The sequence below is a fragment of the Apis florea genome, unplaced genomic scaffold (genome assembly GCF_048593485.1).
Source record: "Apis florea isolate Af1SG1 unplaced genomic scaffold, ASM4859348v1 contig_1615_pilon, whole genome shotgun sequence".
Lineage (NCBI taxonomy): Eukaryota > Metazoa > Arthropoda > Insecta > Hymenoptera > Apidae > Apis > Apis florea.
Genome location: NW_028256416.1, coordinates 3,518,458 through 3,532,500, shown reverse-complemented (window position 1 = coordinate 3,532,500; position 14,043 = coordinate 3,518,458). Strand labels below are relative to the sequence as shown.

Sequence of the window (14,043 nt, the reverse complement as noted above, 5' to 3'; positions counted from 1 at the left end):
ACACTACAACATGCTGCAGGCTGACGTGAGTCCATTCCACGATACGAATAAATCGCTATCCTTGCCTTCTTTCTTCCTATCTCGAACGATTTCGAAAGAATTTCCACGAGTTTAGCATAATTTGTTTCAAGTTAAAGCCACTCGCGATAACTTTATCAGGAACGGAGAAAAAGAAGAGTCGAAAACTTCTTTCACCGCCCCCGTAAATTACAAGTTTCGACCGTAAAAAGCTTCCAACTTTTAACCATACCCATATAGAAGAAGAAATACTCGTCCCATTCGAATTTCCCAGCGAGAACGCGCACCTTGATAAATGCACCGGTAAATGCACCGGTAAACGCAGTGGGAAACGCAGCAGCGAAGGGTTGGGGGATGGAGGAGGAGGAGGGATCGTACGTACGGGGGTTGAAACTGGGGAAAATCGACTTTACGGGGAGGATGGTTATAGGGGAAAGGAAGGCCAGGCTGGTGCAGGAAACTGGGTCGTGCAAAGCTTCTCCTCCTCCTCCTCCTCCTCCTCCTCGTCCTCGTCCTCCTCTCCTTCATCCGACCGGACTCGTCGCGTGCGGAACACCGCCCGTGCAATGCGGCGGCGGATTGAATAGGCATCCTGGCATCCCCCTCTCCCTCCCCCCCACGCTCACCTCACGACGTACGATGACCCAGGTTGTGCGTGATTACGTGCGTGCAGGTGGAGGAAATGCGGCAGCGGCTCGAGGAGAAGAACCGGATGATCGAGAAAAAGACGCAGGCGGCGATGCAGGCGCAACAGGAGCGGAATCGTATGAACACCGAGCTCACCGAGCTCAAGGATCACATGGACATTAAGGACAGGAAGATCAACGTGCTTCAGCGCAAGGTGAGTGGCCTTGAATTCTTTTTTTCCTTTTTCTTTCTTTCGACTTCGTACATGTATATGTGCATATATATATCTCGTTGGCTATTCGAGTTGAAAAAAAAATTGGAACAATTAGAAGAGATTTGTTTCTCGCGCTGATTTTAAAGTTTTTCGATAAAGTTATATCGGTGGTCGTAAGAATATTTGCATCCTTATTTTCTTTTCTTCTTGGAAGGAACTTGATTATTGACGCGCGATAAATATAACGGGGAAATGTTTTTTGTAACGATTATACTTGTATTTACGAGCTTCCAAGGACAAAGTGAGGGGGGGAAAACACGATGCGAAGGGCGGCATCGATCGAAAAGATCGATGATTTATTTCTATCTCGGGCGAGCAGAGATAAAGATGACAACCACCGGTATAAATTAAAGAATCGAATTACATACACAGATTCGTTTCGTTTAGTCAACGATCGTCATTTTCACCACTTTACCGATTCTATTATTCGCGCTTCGGATAATTTAGTAACAATTTATTACCCGTTCGTCGAGAAGACGAATTTCATTCCCTTATTCCTCCTCCGTCGAATCGAAACGATTACGCGATCACCACTTAGGAGGAAAACTTTTATTCCTAAAACTTGATCAACGATGAATAAAAAAAAAAAAAAAAAATCGACAGATATTAATTATAATTAAATCTGGCTACGATCGAAAGAAGCGATCTCTGGATCGCGAGGGTAGGAGGCGGTAATTAGTTTCCGCCAGATGGAAAGGGATTTCGGGCCAACCGATTAATCCGTCAGCCGGATCAAAGTGGAAGCGCACCGTTAGCGTTGAATATTCGTAGGATGCGGGACCGCGGGAGTGCGCATGAGTGTGAATCTTGCTGTCGATTGGAATGAGTGTGAGGCGTGCGCGCGACCGCGCGACATACTTTTTGTAATAATGTTTTCCTTAGTCGTGCTGTGTAAAGGCTGTAGTACGTAAAACACCCGAGATCCCGCGTTATCTTTAAGTTCGCAACATCCCTGTTTTTTCTTTTTTCTTTTACTTTATCAAATTTGCCCGATTTATTTTGTACGAATTATTTTGTTGTCGAATTTTCAATAAAAAAAAAAAAAAAAAAAAAAAAAAAAACCACTTGGAAATTACGTTGCCTCCTTTTTTTTATTCTTTTTTACACGCATCCCATCCCTATATTTCGTTGTGATTTTCTCGTGTTTTCTTTCTTTTTGTGCGTTTTCGTCGGTGATTGACGACGAGCCAAGAGATCGGGAGAAGCTCGTGAAAAGAATATTCGCATCGTGCTCGAAGGGAGATCAAAGGCTGTCGTTGATTACCGACGCGACTCTATTAGGTAGAGAAAATTAAGCTTGGCTTATTATTTTTTTATCTTCGTGGAAAGCACCGAGAAGCTTGTTTTCTTTTTTCTTTTTTTTTTTATCTTTAATCCACGATTCCGTTTATCTCCGTTCCGCGGTAGAGGCCAAATATTATTGTTATTATTATTATTGCTGTGCCTGTATCGCGAGTGCCTGGTCGCGAGTAAATGAGCTGTACAGCTTGTGAACAATGGCCGTGAAGATCGGTGATACGAGATGGCAGGTAAGTAAGGAATTAACGATCACGTTAAAAAGAGTTGAACGTAACACGAGTAACACGAGTCTTGAGGGGATAAAAATACACTTACTAACCACGCCGATTAAAAAAAATATTTACGTCCCATTAATCTCGTACTCACCAAGTATTATCAATTACCAATTCCAATCCTTCTCGAAGAAATTCCATATTTTTATTTCCCGATTTTTTGCCTTTTCCCCGCTCGAAATGAGCGAACCTTGGCTTTCCTATATCCGAGAAATAAGAGAGAGAGAGAGAGAGAGAGAGAGAAATAGGAGCCGTAACGGGTGAACGATTGTGAGTTCAGATCGAGAATCTGGAGGATCTGCTAAAAGAGAAGGACAACCAGGTCGACATGGCCAGGGCGCGTTTAACGGCAATGCAGGCGCACCACTGCAGCAGCGAAGGTGCGCTGAGTAGCCTCGAGGAGGCGATAGGAGATAAGGAGAAGCAAATGGCACAATTACGGGAACAGAGGGACCGGGCCGAGCAGGAGAAACAGGAGGAAAGGGAGTTGCACGAGAGGGAGATCGCCGAGTACAAAATGAAGATACATGCCCTCGAGTCGGAGGTGGGTTCCCTGTTCTCGATAGATTTCCTGTCCCAAATCAAATCGGGACGCCCGATTTATTATTCGACGTAAGAAAGATCGGAATAATTTGGTAATTGTATTGCCAAACCGGTGATACCCATTTTATAAAAATTGGCAAGGTAAAAATTGGAAACATCTCCAACAAATCCTTATGATTTATCGCGATGCAAACGAATGCGATGCATCGATTAAATATTCATCAAAGGTGCATCCAGTTCGCGTTCAAAGCGCATCTCTCCCTCCCCCCCGTTTAACATTGTTTCAGTCGATACGATCGATAATTCCCAGCGGAGCTTCCATGAAACTTTAACTCCTTAGCGTTCGTTAAGAGAGGAGAGGAGAGGGAAATCGGTTCGAGATCGGTGTGAAATTTCTCGAGATTACCCCCCTCCTCCTCTGTCTAATAAGTGTGAATTAAGATCTTGTTCGACCCTCCCCCTTGAATTTTGCTCAGGTGGAGAAATTGGGCGCCCGGTTGGAGAGGGCGCAAGCGGAGAAAGATCGACTGGAGGCGAAGCTGGAGAGCTCGCAGTCGGAGCTCGGCAAGAGCAAAGCCGAGCTGGACAAAGCGGCGTCCGAGGTTGGGCGCAGCGGGGCCGACTGGGAGGCTGCCAAGCAGAGGCTGACCAGGCTCGAGCTCGAGAACGAGAGGCTGAGGCACGAGATCGAGAGGTCTCAGACCAGTTACGGAAGGAGCACCCTCAATTCCTCTCAGGAGATGGACAGGATCCAGGAGAGGGCCGAGAAGGCGGCCGCTGAACTGAGGAGGGCCCAGGCCGAGCTCAGAGTCACGCAGGCTGACAACGAGAGAGCTAGGGCCGAGGCGGCTGCTCTCCAAGAAAAGGTGAAATATTTGTATCTTCTATTCCATTCGTTTATTCCAGCAGAGGATAACATTCGTTCACTCGCTTGTTATTAAAATCGTGAGAGAGGATAGGCTTTGCGTTTCGTTTCATTCTTGCAAGAGAATAGACTCTATCTACAGGGAAACACCGTTCCAATATACCCGTCGTAGAAATGGATCGGTCTTGAATAAATCTATCATCCCTCGCAATTGTGCAACGGAATTTTCGTCGAGTCGAATAATCGAAAGATCCGTCCTTCCAACCAATTAATCACCCTGGTATCCCGAACCTGTGCAATCCGTGTAGCTGTTAACGAACGGCCAAGTCGAGTCGGAACCACCGAATTTCACGAAGTCGAAGAAGCAAGAACAATCACTTTTAATCGGTTCGATCGATTGATTCGGGGCGAATTCGCGGTCTGGGTCCCCGATCCATCGGAAGATAGTCGGATCTAATTTCCAATCACGCTCTCGTTTTCTTCTCGGGCCACGATGTCGATGGCGCGAAACGAACCGATAATGAAACTGGCGTCCAAGTGGGCGGAAAATTGCACGCAGTACTCGAGCGCAATCCAAGACACTTGACTGGAATTCCCTTAAAGATTACCCCTCGTTCAGATCCGTCCCTTTTTCATCGACTCGTTTCTCTCCTTTTCTTCTAACCAACGATTCGTCGTCTAACCTGAATATTAACGTTACGAGCAAGTAGATTGAACGGAAGCGAGCGTGGAAGGGAAATTAATTATAATTAACGCATACGTTAATTAAGAAGGACTCGCGAGATCGAGTCACGGGATTCGATTATTCGACGAGTCGAGTCCAATGAAATTTGAGATGTGAAAAAAATTTCATCGATCGTTTTTCCAAGGTGGAGAAGAGCCAGGGTGAGGTGTACAGGCTGAAAGCGAGATTGGAAAACGCTCAGGGTGAACAGGAGAGTCTTCGGGATGAATACGATCGGGCGCAAGCGTCGGTGGCTCGTCTACACTCGGAACGGGACAAGGCGATCGCTGAACTGGAGAAAACGCAAGAGGAACTGGAACGGACGCAAGCTACCCTCGGCAAGGCGCAACTTCAACAGGACAAATTGCAGAATCTATTGGACAAAACGCAGAGCGAGGTGGACAAGCTGCAGGAGAAACTGGACAAAACGCAAACGGAAATTCGCAGGGTGAGTCTCCGGAAACTTTGTTGCTTCGCTCGCGCGAGGTGTGCAAAGCGTCCGTTTATTATTACTTAAGCGAGATAAGGATGGAAATGTTCGAACGATTCGATTCTTCGATGAACAGATGCAAATGGAGAGGGAAAAGCAGAACTACGATTTCGAGAACGTGCAAAGTCAATTGGACAAAGCGCTCGGCCAATCGACGAGGATGCAGAAGGAGAGGGAAACGATTCAATTGGAGGTGGACCGGTTGCAGGATAAGTACGAGAAGGCTCAGGTAAGCGCGTTGCTCGAATCGGTAACAACGACCGATTCCGCTACGTCATCGTCGCTACATTTGTTTTTTTTTTTTTTTTTCACATCGACAGATGATAATGCAACGGCTGCAGAAGGAGAGAGACGGGTTCCAAGAGGAAACGGACAAATTGCACGAGAGGATAGAGTTCCAGCAGAATCAAATAGCGAAGATGCAACGGGACAAGGAGAACGTATTGTCGGAGCTCGAATTGGTGAAGGAGAGATGGGAGAAGGCTCACAACTCCCATCAAAAGTTAACCGTAAGTCGGCTGATAAGGGATCGCGTATGAACGGGATGTAATTCTCGGTGGTTTGCTTTCGCGTAGCTCGAGCGGGACGACGCTCTCACCGAGATCGAGATCCTGAAGGAGAAATTGGATAAGGCCCAATACTCGATGAACAAGGCTCACGAGGAGCGGGAGAACGCGAACAAGGAGTTCGAGAAGATGTTGGAGAAGTACGACAGGTGGGTATCGAGGCGGGGAGGGTAGCGAGATCGAAAGACGAAATTTCGTTTCCACGTATCTTCCATGTGTGTATTCTGTACGTGTATCCGTTTCGATGGACAGAGCCCAGAGCGAGGTGTATCGGCTGCAGAATCGGATCGAGGTGATGGAGGCGGACAAAGACAGGCTGGAGCTTGAGGCCGAGAAGCAACAAATGCTGGCTACGAAGAGCCGCGACGAGGCGAGGAAAGCGCAGGAGGAGTTGGCTCGGGTGCAGGAGATGTACGATCGGGCCGCCCTTCAATTGGGTCGGACGAAGGAGCACGAGGAGAAATCGAAGGAGGATCTGGACAGGTTGACGGTCGACTTGGAGATGGTGCGCGAACGTTACGAGAAGTCGCAGATCGAGATGCGGCGGTTGCAAAACGAGAGGGAGAAATTGGTGGCGGACAACGAGAGGATCAGTTTCGAATTGGAGCGCGCCCACTCGCAGCTGACCAAGGCTCAGGCGGCGACCGACAAGACGCAGGAGGAGTTGGCGCGGATGCAACTGGAGATCGAGAAGATGTACGAGAAGCACGACAGGCAGCAGGCCGAAGTGAGAAAGTCGCAGGCGGAGACGGAACGGCTGCGAGTGGAGGCGGAGAGCGCGCGCGAGGAATGCGAGAGGTACGCGGCCAGGTTCGGCAAGTATCAGGAAAGTCAGGAACGGCAGAAGGAGGAACACGAATGGGCGAAGCTGGAGGTGGAGCGGCTCCGCGATCGGCTGGAGAAGGCGTTGGCGGAGCTCGAGCGCGCGAGGAAGGCCGAGCAGGACGCCTCGAGGCTGCGCGCCGATCTGGAACGTGCGGAGGGAGCGCGAGGTAAATACCAGTACGAGCAAGAGAAGTGGCAGAGCGAGGGTAGTAGGCTGCAACAGGAGGTGGATAAGCTGAGGGAGCGTCTGGAGGGCCGTGAGACCGAGCTGAAGAGGACGCAGTCGAGCAACGCCGAGCTCGAGGCGAAGCTGCACGAGACGCAGCTTCAGCTCGAGCGGGCGCGCGAGGATACCAACAAGGCGACCGCGGCGCAGGAACGGAATCGCGGCGAGATCGAACGCGCTAGAATCGAAACCGAGAAGATACGCGATCGTCACGACAAGGTGAAGGCGAGAGCGGACGCCCTGGAGGCGGACAACGAGAAGCTCCGGGTGGAGATCGTACGGTTGGAGAGGTTGATGCAAACCGAGGGTAAGACCAGATCGGAGAGCGCGAGCATCGAGGTGGAGCGGCTGCGCGCGAGCCTGGACAAGGCGATCGTGGGACGGGATCAGGTGGAGCTCGAGGCCGGCAGATTGGCTAAGGAGCTCGAGAAGGCGCACATGCAGACGGCCAAGTATCAGGAGGCCGCCGAGGCGAACAAGAAAGAGTTGGAACGGCTCGCGGCCGAGATGCAGTTGCTGAGGGACGAGCGGGAGGCGCTTAGGCAGGAGTTGAGACGGGTGCAACAGCAACAGCAGCAGCAACAGCAGCAGCAACAGTTGGCCGGAAGCGAGGAGATGGCGCACCTTCAGCACGAGTTGCAACTCGCGCAACGGGAACGGGACAAGATGGCCGCGATCCTAGAGAATCGGGAGAAACACTCGGAGAAGATCGAGAAGGTGAAGGAGAAGCTCGAGGCCGAGGCGAAGCAGTTGCAAGTGGAACGGGATCAGTTGGTGATACAATTGGAGAAGTCGCAGGAGATGCTGGTCAACTTCCAGCAAGAGTTGGAGACGAACGAGGCCGAGTTGAAGCGTCAACGGGACGAGGTCCGCCGGTTGCAACAGTTGCAGCAACAAAGGGTGCACGCGCAGACGCCTGACAGGGCGGCGAAGGAGGCCCTCGAGGCGCAGATGCGGGAGGTTCATCGGTTGGGGCAGCAGGTGCAGAGCCTGACCCAGGCCCAGACGAAGGAACGACAGAGGGCCGAGCAGGCCGAGAAACGGGTGCAGGAACTTCAGAAGCAGATCGCGTCGAGGGATGCGAGCGTGGCGGGCGGCCCAGTGAACGAGGCACAGCTCGAGCAATGGAGGAAGCTTTGCGAGACGGAGAAACAGAGGGCGGACGCGGCTGAGAGGCAGGCTGCCGATTTGCAAAAGCGTATCCAGAACACCGAGAGACAGTTGCACGCTCAACAACAGCAGATCCAGCAGATGCAGGTGACGATGCAGCAGCAACAACAACAGCTACAGCAGCAACAACAGCATCCGCAACAGCAAAACGGCCAGGAGGTCGCCAGGTTGAGAAAGGAATTGGAACGCGCTCAAGAGAACGTTAAACAGGCGGGCGTGGAGCGCGAGCGGTTCCAGGATCAGCTCGAAAAGCTGTGCCAGGAGCTGCAGAAATCTCAGGTTAGCAGCAGCAGCAGCAGCAGCAGCAGCACGGCCTGCATTCGCTCGCGCGCTAACCTACTACCACTACTACTACTAGTACTACTACTACTACTACTACTACTACTACTACTACTACTACTACTACTACTACTACTACTACTATTACTACTACTACTACTACTACTACTACTGCTACTACTACTACTACTACTACTACTACTACTACTACTACTACTATTACTACTACTACTACTACTATTACTACTACTACTACTACTACTACACTACTACAGCCTACATCCGCACCATAATATGCCTGCACTATGTCTCTCTGCCTATGTATTACCATTGGCTGATCGTTGTCGACTGGCTACCGACACATCATCGCGCCTCCTCGTCTCTCTATGTCTTCTCATTTCAACCGCAGCCTCTGCCTTCGTCGTCGACGAAGCAGAAACTCGCCCACAGCTCATATACACGCCGCAAATATCAGACAAAAAAAAAAAAATAACAATAATAATAACGATCGAATCATATCAGATATTATATACGTATGTAACAGAACGATAACGATCGAACGATATATCGTGTATATATATATACATGTATAAAACATATATATATACGTATACAGATGAAATTGGAAAAAAAAACCAAAAACAAAAACCATGATGCACCCGCACAATCTTTCTCATCTTACGTTGCGTATATGTATATCTCGGGGCGTCCGTCACACTTCACAGCGAAGCGCAACATCGCCTTCACCATTTATCATCATTCTCCTCGAGTTTTTTTTAAAATCCAAAATCCTTCATCGATCCTTCCTCCTTTCTTGGAAAAAGAAAAAAAACCGTTTCCAACCCTACGAACCATTGCGATTTTACTCTCAAGCACAGCCATTCGCGCTCATTGCTCTTTTTTTTCGTTTCTCGAGTATGTTCGATGGTTATGCCGTTTTTTTGACTTGTTATATTTTATTGTCGTTCCATCATCGGCACGAGAGATGATCAAAGAGGCGATGAGATCAAAGGGGAAAAAGAAAGAAAAAAAAAAAAAAAAAAAAAACACGGGTTTCGAAGAATGGAAACGACGTTATTCGAAAATAACGGAGATCGCGATGATCGTCTCTTTCGTCGATTCTTTTATCATCGACTGGTTATTGTTACTGCTACAATAATTTTGTTGCGCGTTCGTCATCGCAACGATGAGCAACCCTTGTTACGATTATCGCATATATATATATATATTTTTTTTTTCTTTACGTTCCCCTAATATTTTTATTTTTCGTTTTTGGGATGCATGCCGATACCATGTATTCGAGATGCCAGAGATAGAAAATGGTTGAATCGGTTTTGCGCAAGATGCGATGTACGATGCGATCGAGTTTCGAGTTCTCGTCTGCGTTCACGATCGAGCATAAAAGTTTTGATGGAATGATTTTTCACACGACACGTCGATGCACAAAAGAATGCGTTTCCGTTGTACCACGCCTACGAGTATGTCAGATTTCGAGACATTTTTTATCTCGACGCATACACGATTTTTATCTATTATGTATTTTGTACATATTATTATTATTATTATTATTATACTTCGCTATGAACGTCAACGTAGATTTACCAGGGATTTGCGAATTTCTTATTCGTACAACTTGTTTTTTTAATTGCGTTCCCACTGCATCACTCATTTACGAAAACCGTGGCCATCGCGGCCCGATTCGATTCAAAGGAAAATCGAGTCAAATTCCAGGGGAGGGAATTTTTTGCGCGAGTGAAAATTCTTTTCTGTGTGTGTGTGTGTGCAAAGATCGGGGGAAAGATCGGACGTAATGGTCACGGGTCATGCAAGCGAAGCGGCTTTCATTTGCCTTAGCTTTAGCGTTTGGTTTAGACAAGAGGGAAGAACGAAAGATTTGATAAGATTCGTTTCGACGCAGGTGGACTTGCACGAGGCGAACAAGAAACTCCAAGCTGGCGCCGCGAAGGCTGGTATCGACACTACTCAAGAGAGAAGACAATTGGAGGAGCAGAAACGCCAAGTGGAAGAGCAGAGAAGACAGACGGAAGAACGAGCGAAGTCCGTAGATCAGAAAGCTAGGACGATAGAGGAGAAGGAGAGGACGCTCCAAAGTCTCGACCAGGACTTGAAAAAACGGAAAGCGAAGATGGATCAGTTGGAGCAGCAGTTACAAAGGGTAAGTTTTGAGTAAAATCGAGAATCGTATAGGTCGGTGAATGATCCTGTCTCTCACCGCGTTTGTTCCTCTTTCGTTCGCAGAGCGGTGGCTCGCCGGACAAGAGATTGGCGGAAATGCAGAAGGCTCTGGAAACTGCCGAGAAGGAATTGGAAAAGGCGAAGGAGGAATCGACCAGAAGCTCTGCCGAGACCGAAAGGTTGCTGCAGTTGATGCAGATGACTCAGGAAGAGCAGAATGCCAAAGAAAGACAAATCAGAGAACTTCAAGAGTCAGTATCAAGCGTAAAAAAAAAAAAAAAAAATTCAAATAGAGAACGTCGCTAATCTTCCATCTAATTTTTCTTCCAGTGCACTCAAAGCCGCACAAGCCAAGTTGAAACAAGCCGCAACTGCACAGCAACAAGAGGTCAGTATTTGAAATTATTCATATTAATCGGTGTTTACAAATTTTTCGAGGACGCGATTAAATCAATCCTTTCTTTCGATCCTGAAAATTAATTTTCAATATCGTCGAGATATCGCATATAACTTTGATACGATCGAAATCGTATCTCGAAAGTAGCATCGATCGGAAAAGCGACTAACTGGTTGTCTTTCTCAATTTTCACGCTGACCCCCCCTGGATACGACACGTTACACGTACGATACGTATACATTTGTATTTGCTTGCTTGATCACCATTGTTTGCTTTTTTTTCTCTATGTTTGTTCGCCCATTGTGTCCGAACTCCAAATATACATATATATTTATGGTGTATGGTGTGCATTCTTCGATTTTGTCTCGTTTCGAAAACGTTTCCGTGCGTTTCCGAATGGAAAATTGTGGGGGGGGAGGGGAAATTCATTTGATTTGAAAACACAACAGGCGGGTCCCACCGGATTCCTAAAAAGCTTGTTCTAAGGTCGATTTTCGTTGGGGACGCCTTCTCCGTTCTTTTTAGTACAATTTGCATATTAAGCGAACTTTACAAGTACACGAACTTATTATACGAAACTAAAAATATTATACGAGAACGAAAGGAGATCGTACTGAGATTCGCCATTGACGACACACTTTGTCAAGATACATAATTATTTTACGTAACGCTGCGACCATTGTTAACATATTTAATAATTGAATAGCGGGAAGATATTGACGATAATAACAATAATTACTGATACATATAAATATATATATATATATATATATACACAAATATAGATATATATATATATATATATAAAAAGAGAAAAAAAAATATAAATATTAATGTAAAAATGATGAGAGAGAGATGAGTGAGAGAGAGAGAAAGGAGAAAACGGCAAATATACAATAATGTTAATTAATTTATTAACGAAGCGACCGTGTATGTACATATATATATATATATATGTAATATGAATATATGTATATACATATCACGCAGGAGAATGGGACAAACGCATGTACTGTACATGTGTATATACACGTACACGACAGAGAGAGATATACGTATATATGTAGATATATATAAATTATAAATATATACATAAATTAAACCTAAAAAGAAAAAGAGAAAGAAGAAATATCGAGAAATCACGTTGAAAATCACGGTGTAAGAAAGGAGAACGGGAACGCAGAGTACGAGGAGAAGAAAAGATGGGGAAAAAAAGAGCTGGGGAGAAATGTTTTTCGAGGTTAAATTTTCACGTCGTCGTCGTCGTCGTCGTCGTCGTGCCAGAGATGGTTTACGATGAAAAAGGATGAGGAGAGAGACCAACTCTCGAAAGAGAGAGAGGGGAGAGAAAGAACGAGAGAGGGAGACGACACATAAGGAGATTTGATCGATGTGGCACGTACGTACGCATTCGGAGACGCACCCTTACGTCGTTCGTCACGAGACAATTCGATGTTGTCCACGGGGCAAAAGAAACCGCCACGTTGTTCGTTCTTATTTTACCCCCTCCCCACTTTGAACCCCGCCACCACCCACCTTCCAGCCTTGTTCCACCCGTTCTTTCCGTTCAATTGTTTTTCTTCTGAAACGCTCACACCTGTTGCCTTCGCGCACGCACCCACCGATGCACGCACACAGCAGCCGGAAACCATCCTCGAGAGGGGACACGAAGAGGCAAGAAGAATCGAGCTGGAGACGAGGGATCGAACGACGATATCCGAATTGGAAGCGAAAGTATCCTCCTTGGAAATATTGTCGAAGGAACGATCCTCTTGCTCGAAGAGAATCAAGGACGCCAAGAATTTCGGTTTCGAGGATGACGAGGGTTGGAAGAAAGAGTTGGAAACGAAGAATAGAAGAATAGCCGAATTGGAGGATCAATTGATGGTTTGCAAGAGCGCGAAGAACAGCGACAACGAATGCACCCAAAGCCTGAAACTGATCGATGAGCTGAAGGAGGAGAAGGAGTCGTGGAGGAAGGAGATGAGAGCGAAGAACGATCGAATTGTGCAGCTGGAGGACGAGATAGAGTCGTTGAAGCGTTTGATCGAGGAGTATAAAAGATTCGAGGACAACGAAGCCGGAATACGAGATAACGATGAGGCATGGAGATTAGAAGTGGAGACGAAGGATCGACGAATCGTGGAATTGGAGCAAGAGATGGAGTCGTTGGAGAATTTTCTCAGGGAGCACGCGGATACCGAGAGTATACGAGACATGGAGATCGTGATCGAGAGGAAGGCGAGAAGAATAGAGGAGTTGGAAGATACCGTGGCTGAATTCGAGGATTTCCTCAAACAGAATCCCGATGTGAAAGAGTTGCACGAGCTGCGTTGCCAAGTGACAGCTGGAAACAGACGAATTCAGGAATTGGAGAGATGGATCCAGAAGAACGATGAGAATAGAGAGTCTAGGATCGATCGGGAAAGAGTGATCGAGTTGGAGGAAATGGTGACCCAATTGGAGGAGTACGTGAGGGAGCACAAGGTCGATGTGTTGAAGAGAAAGCTGGAAGACAGGGAGTGCAGAATCGATCAATTGCAAAATCGCGTTGGATACTTGGAAAAGGAATTATTGAAGGTCGAAGAGGCTCGTCGAGGTAAGATTGTTTGTTTCTTAATCTTAGCGTTGAATTAAATTCCTTGGTCTTAAAAACTTGGAGTTCTTTTTTTTTTTTTTTTTTGAAGCAACGATTATTAGCAAAAATTCCAATTTACAGGTAAAGAAACGCAAAAGGGCGATCAAGAAAAAGAAACAAGGGATTCTCTCTCTGCTCAAATGGTGGAAAAGAATTTCGAAAAGGAACAGAAGATGAAGAAGATGGAGCACGCTATATCCGAGAAAGACAACAAGATACAGGAGTACGAACAGCAAATCGTTGAGAGCAAGGAAGAGATAACGAAGCTCGGTAAGGAGATAGCAAGCCTGAAGAAGGAATTGAGCGAGTACGCCGACATCGGTGTTCTGAAGGAGGAAATTAGAGTGAGGGACGAGAAGATTCAACAACTCGAGGACGAAGTGGACTCGTTGGAACGGGCGTTCAGCGAGAGAATCGATCTGGAGCAAATCGAGGAGCTGGTGAACGTGATCAAAGAAAAGGAAGACAAGGAACGACAATTGTCGAAAGATCTGACGGACAAAAGATACAAGATCGAGGAGCTCGGCGAAGCTCTTCGCGAGAGTGTCGTCATCACGAGCGAAAGCGAGAGAAAATTGAAGAACGAGGAGAAATTGAGGCAGGAAGCTGTTCAAAGGGTAAAGAACAATGCATT

The 14,043-nt window shown here is 46.9% G+C and overlaps 1 protein-coding gene across 13 annotated transcripts in view; it reads left to right on the top strand.

The window, feature by feature from the left end:
- Window positions 1-14,043, top strand: part of LOC100872161 (bruchpilot) — a 67,198-nt gene that overhangs the window by 42,905 nt on the left and 10,250 nt on the right. For 6 of the 13 annotated variants that reach the window (XM_086907278.1, XM_086907225.1, XM_086907167.1 and 3 more), the window contains 14 exons: window positions 1-25; window positions 692-859; window positions 2,771-3,034; window positions 3,510-3,899; window positions 4,768-5,070; window positions 5,189-5,341; window positions 5,433-5,621; window positions 5,688-5,827; window positions 5,931-8,178; window positions 10,097-10,354; window positions 10,438-10,625; window positions 10,705-10,762; window positions 12,410-13,370; window positions 13,491-14,026. The exon at window positions 1-25 is cut by the window's left edge and continues 143 nt beyond it. In XM_086907278.1, the coding sequence (XP_086763404.1) occupies window positions 1-25; window positions 692-859; window positions 2,771-3,034; window positions 3,510-3,899; window positions 4,768-5,070; window positions 5,189-5,341; window positions 5,433-5,621; window positions 5,688-5,827; window positions 5,931-8,178; window positions 10,097-10,354; window positions 10,438-10,625; window positions 10,705-10,762; window positions 12,410-13,370; window positions 13,491-14,026 (5,881 nt within the window). Of the gene's footprint in view, window positions 26-691; window positions 860-2,770; window positions 3,035-3,509; window positions 3,900-4,767; window positions 5,071-5,188; window positions 5,342-5,432; window positions 5,622-5,687; window positions 5,828-5,930; window positions 8,179-10,096; window positions 10,355-10,437; window positions 10,626-10,704; window positions 10,763-11,220; window positions 12,227-12,409; window positions 13,371-13,490; window positions 14,027-14,043 lie in introns of those variants that run through there. The other 7 variants (XM_086907715.1, XM_086907457.1, XM_086907409.1 and 4 more) reach the window with 3 other exon arrangements.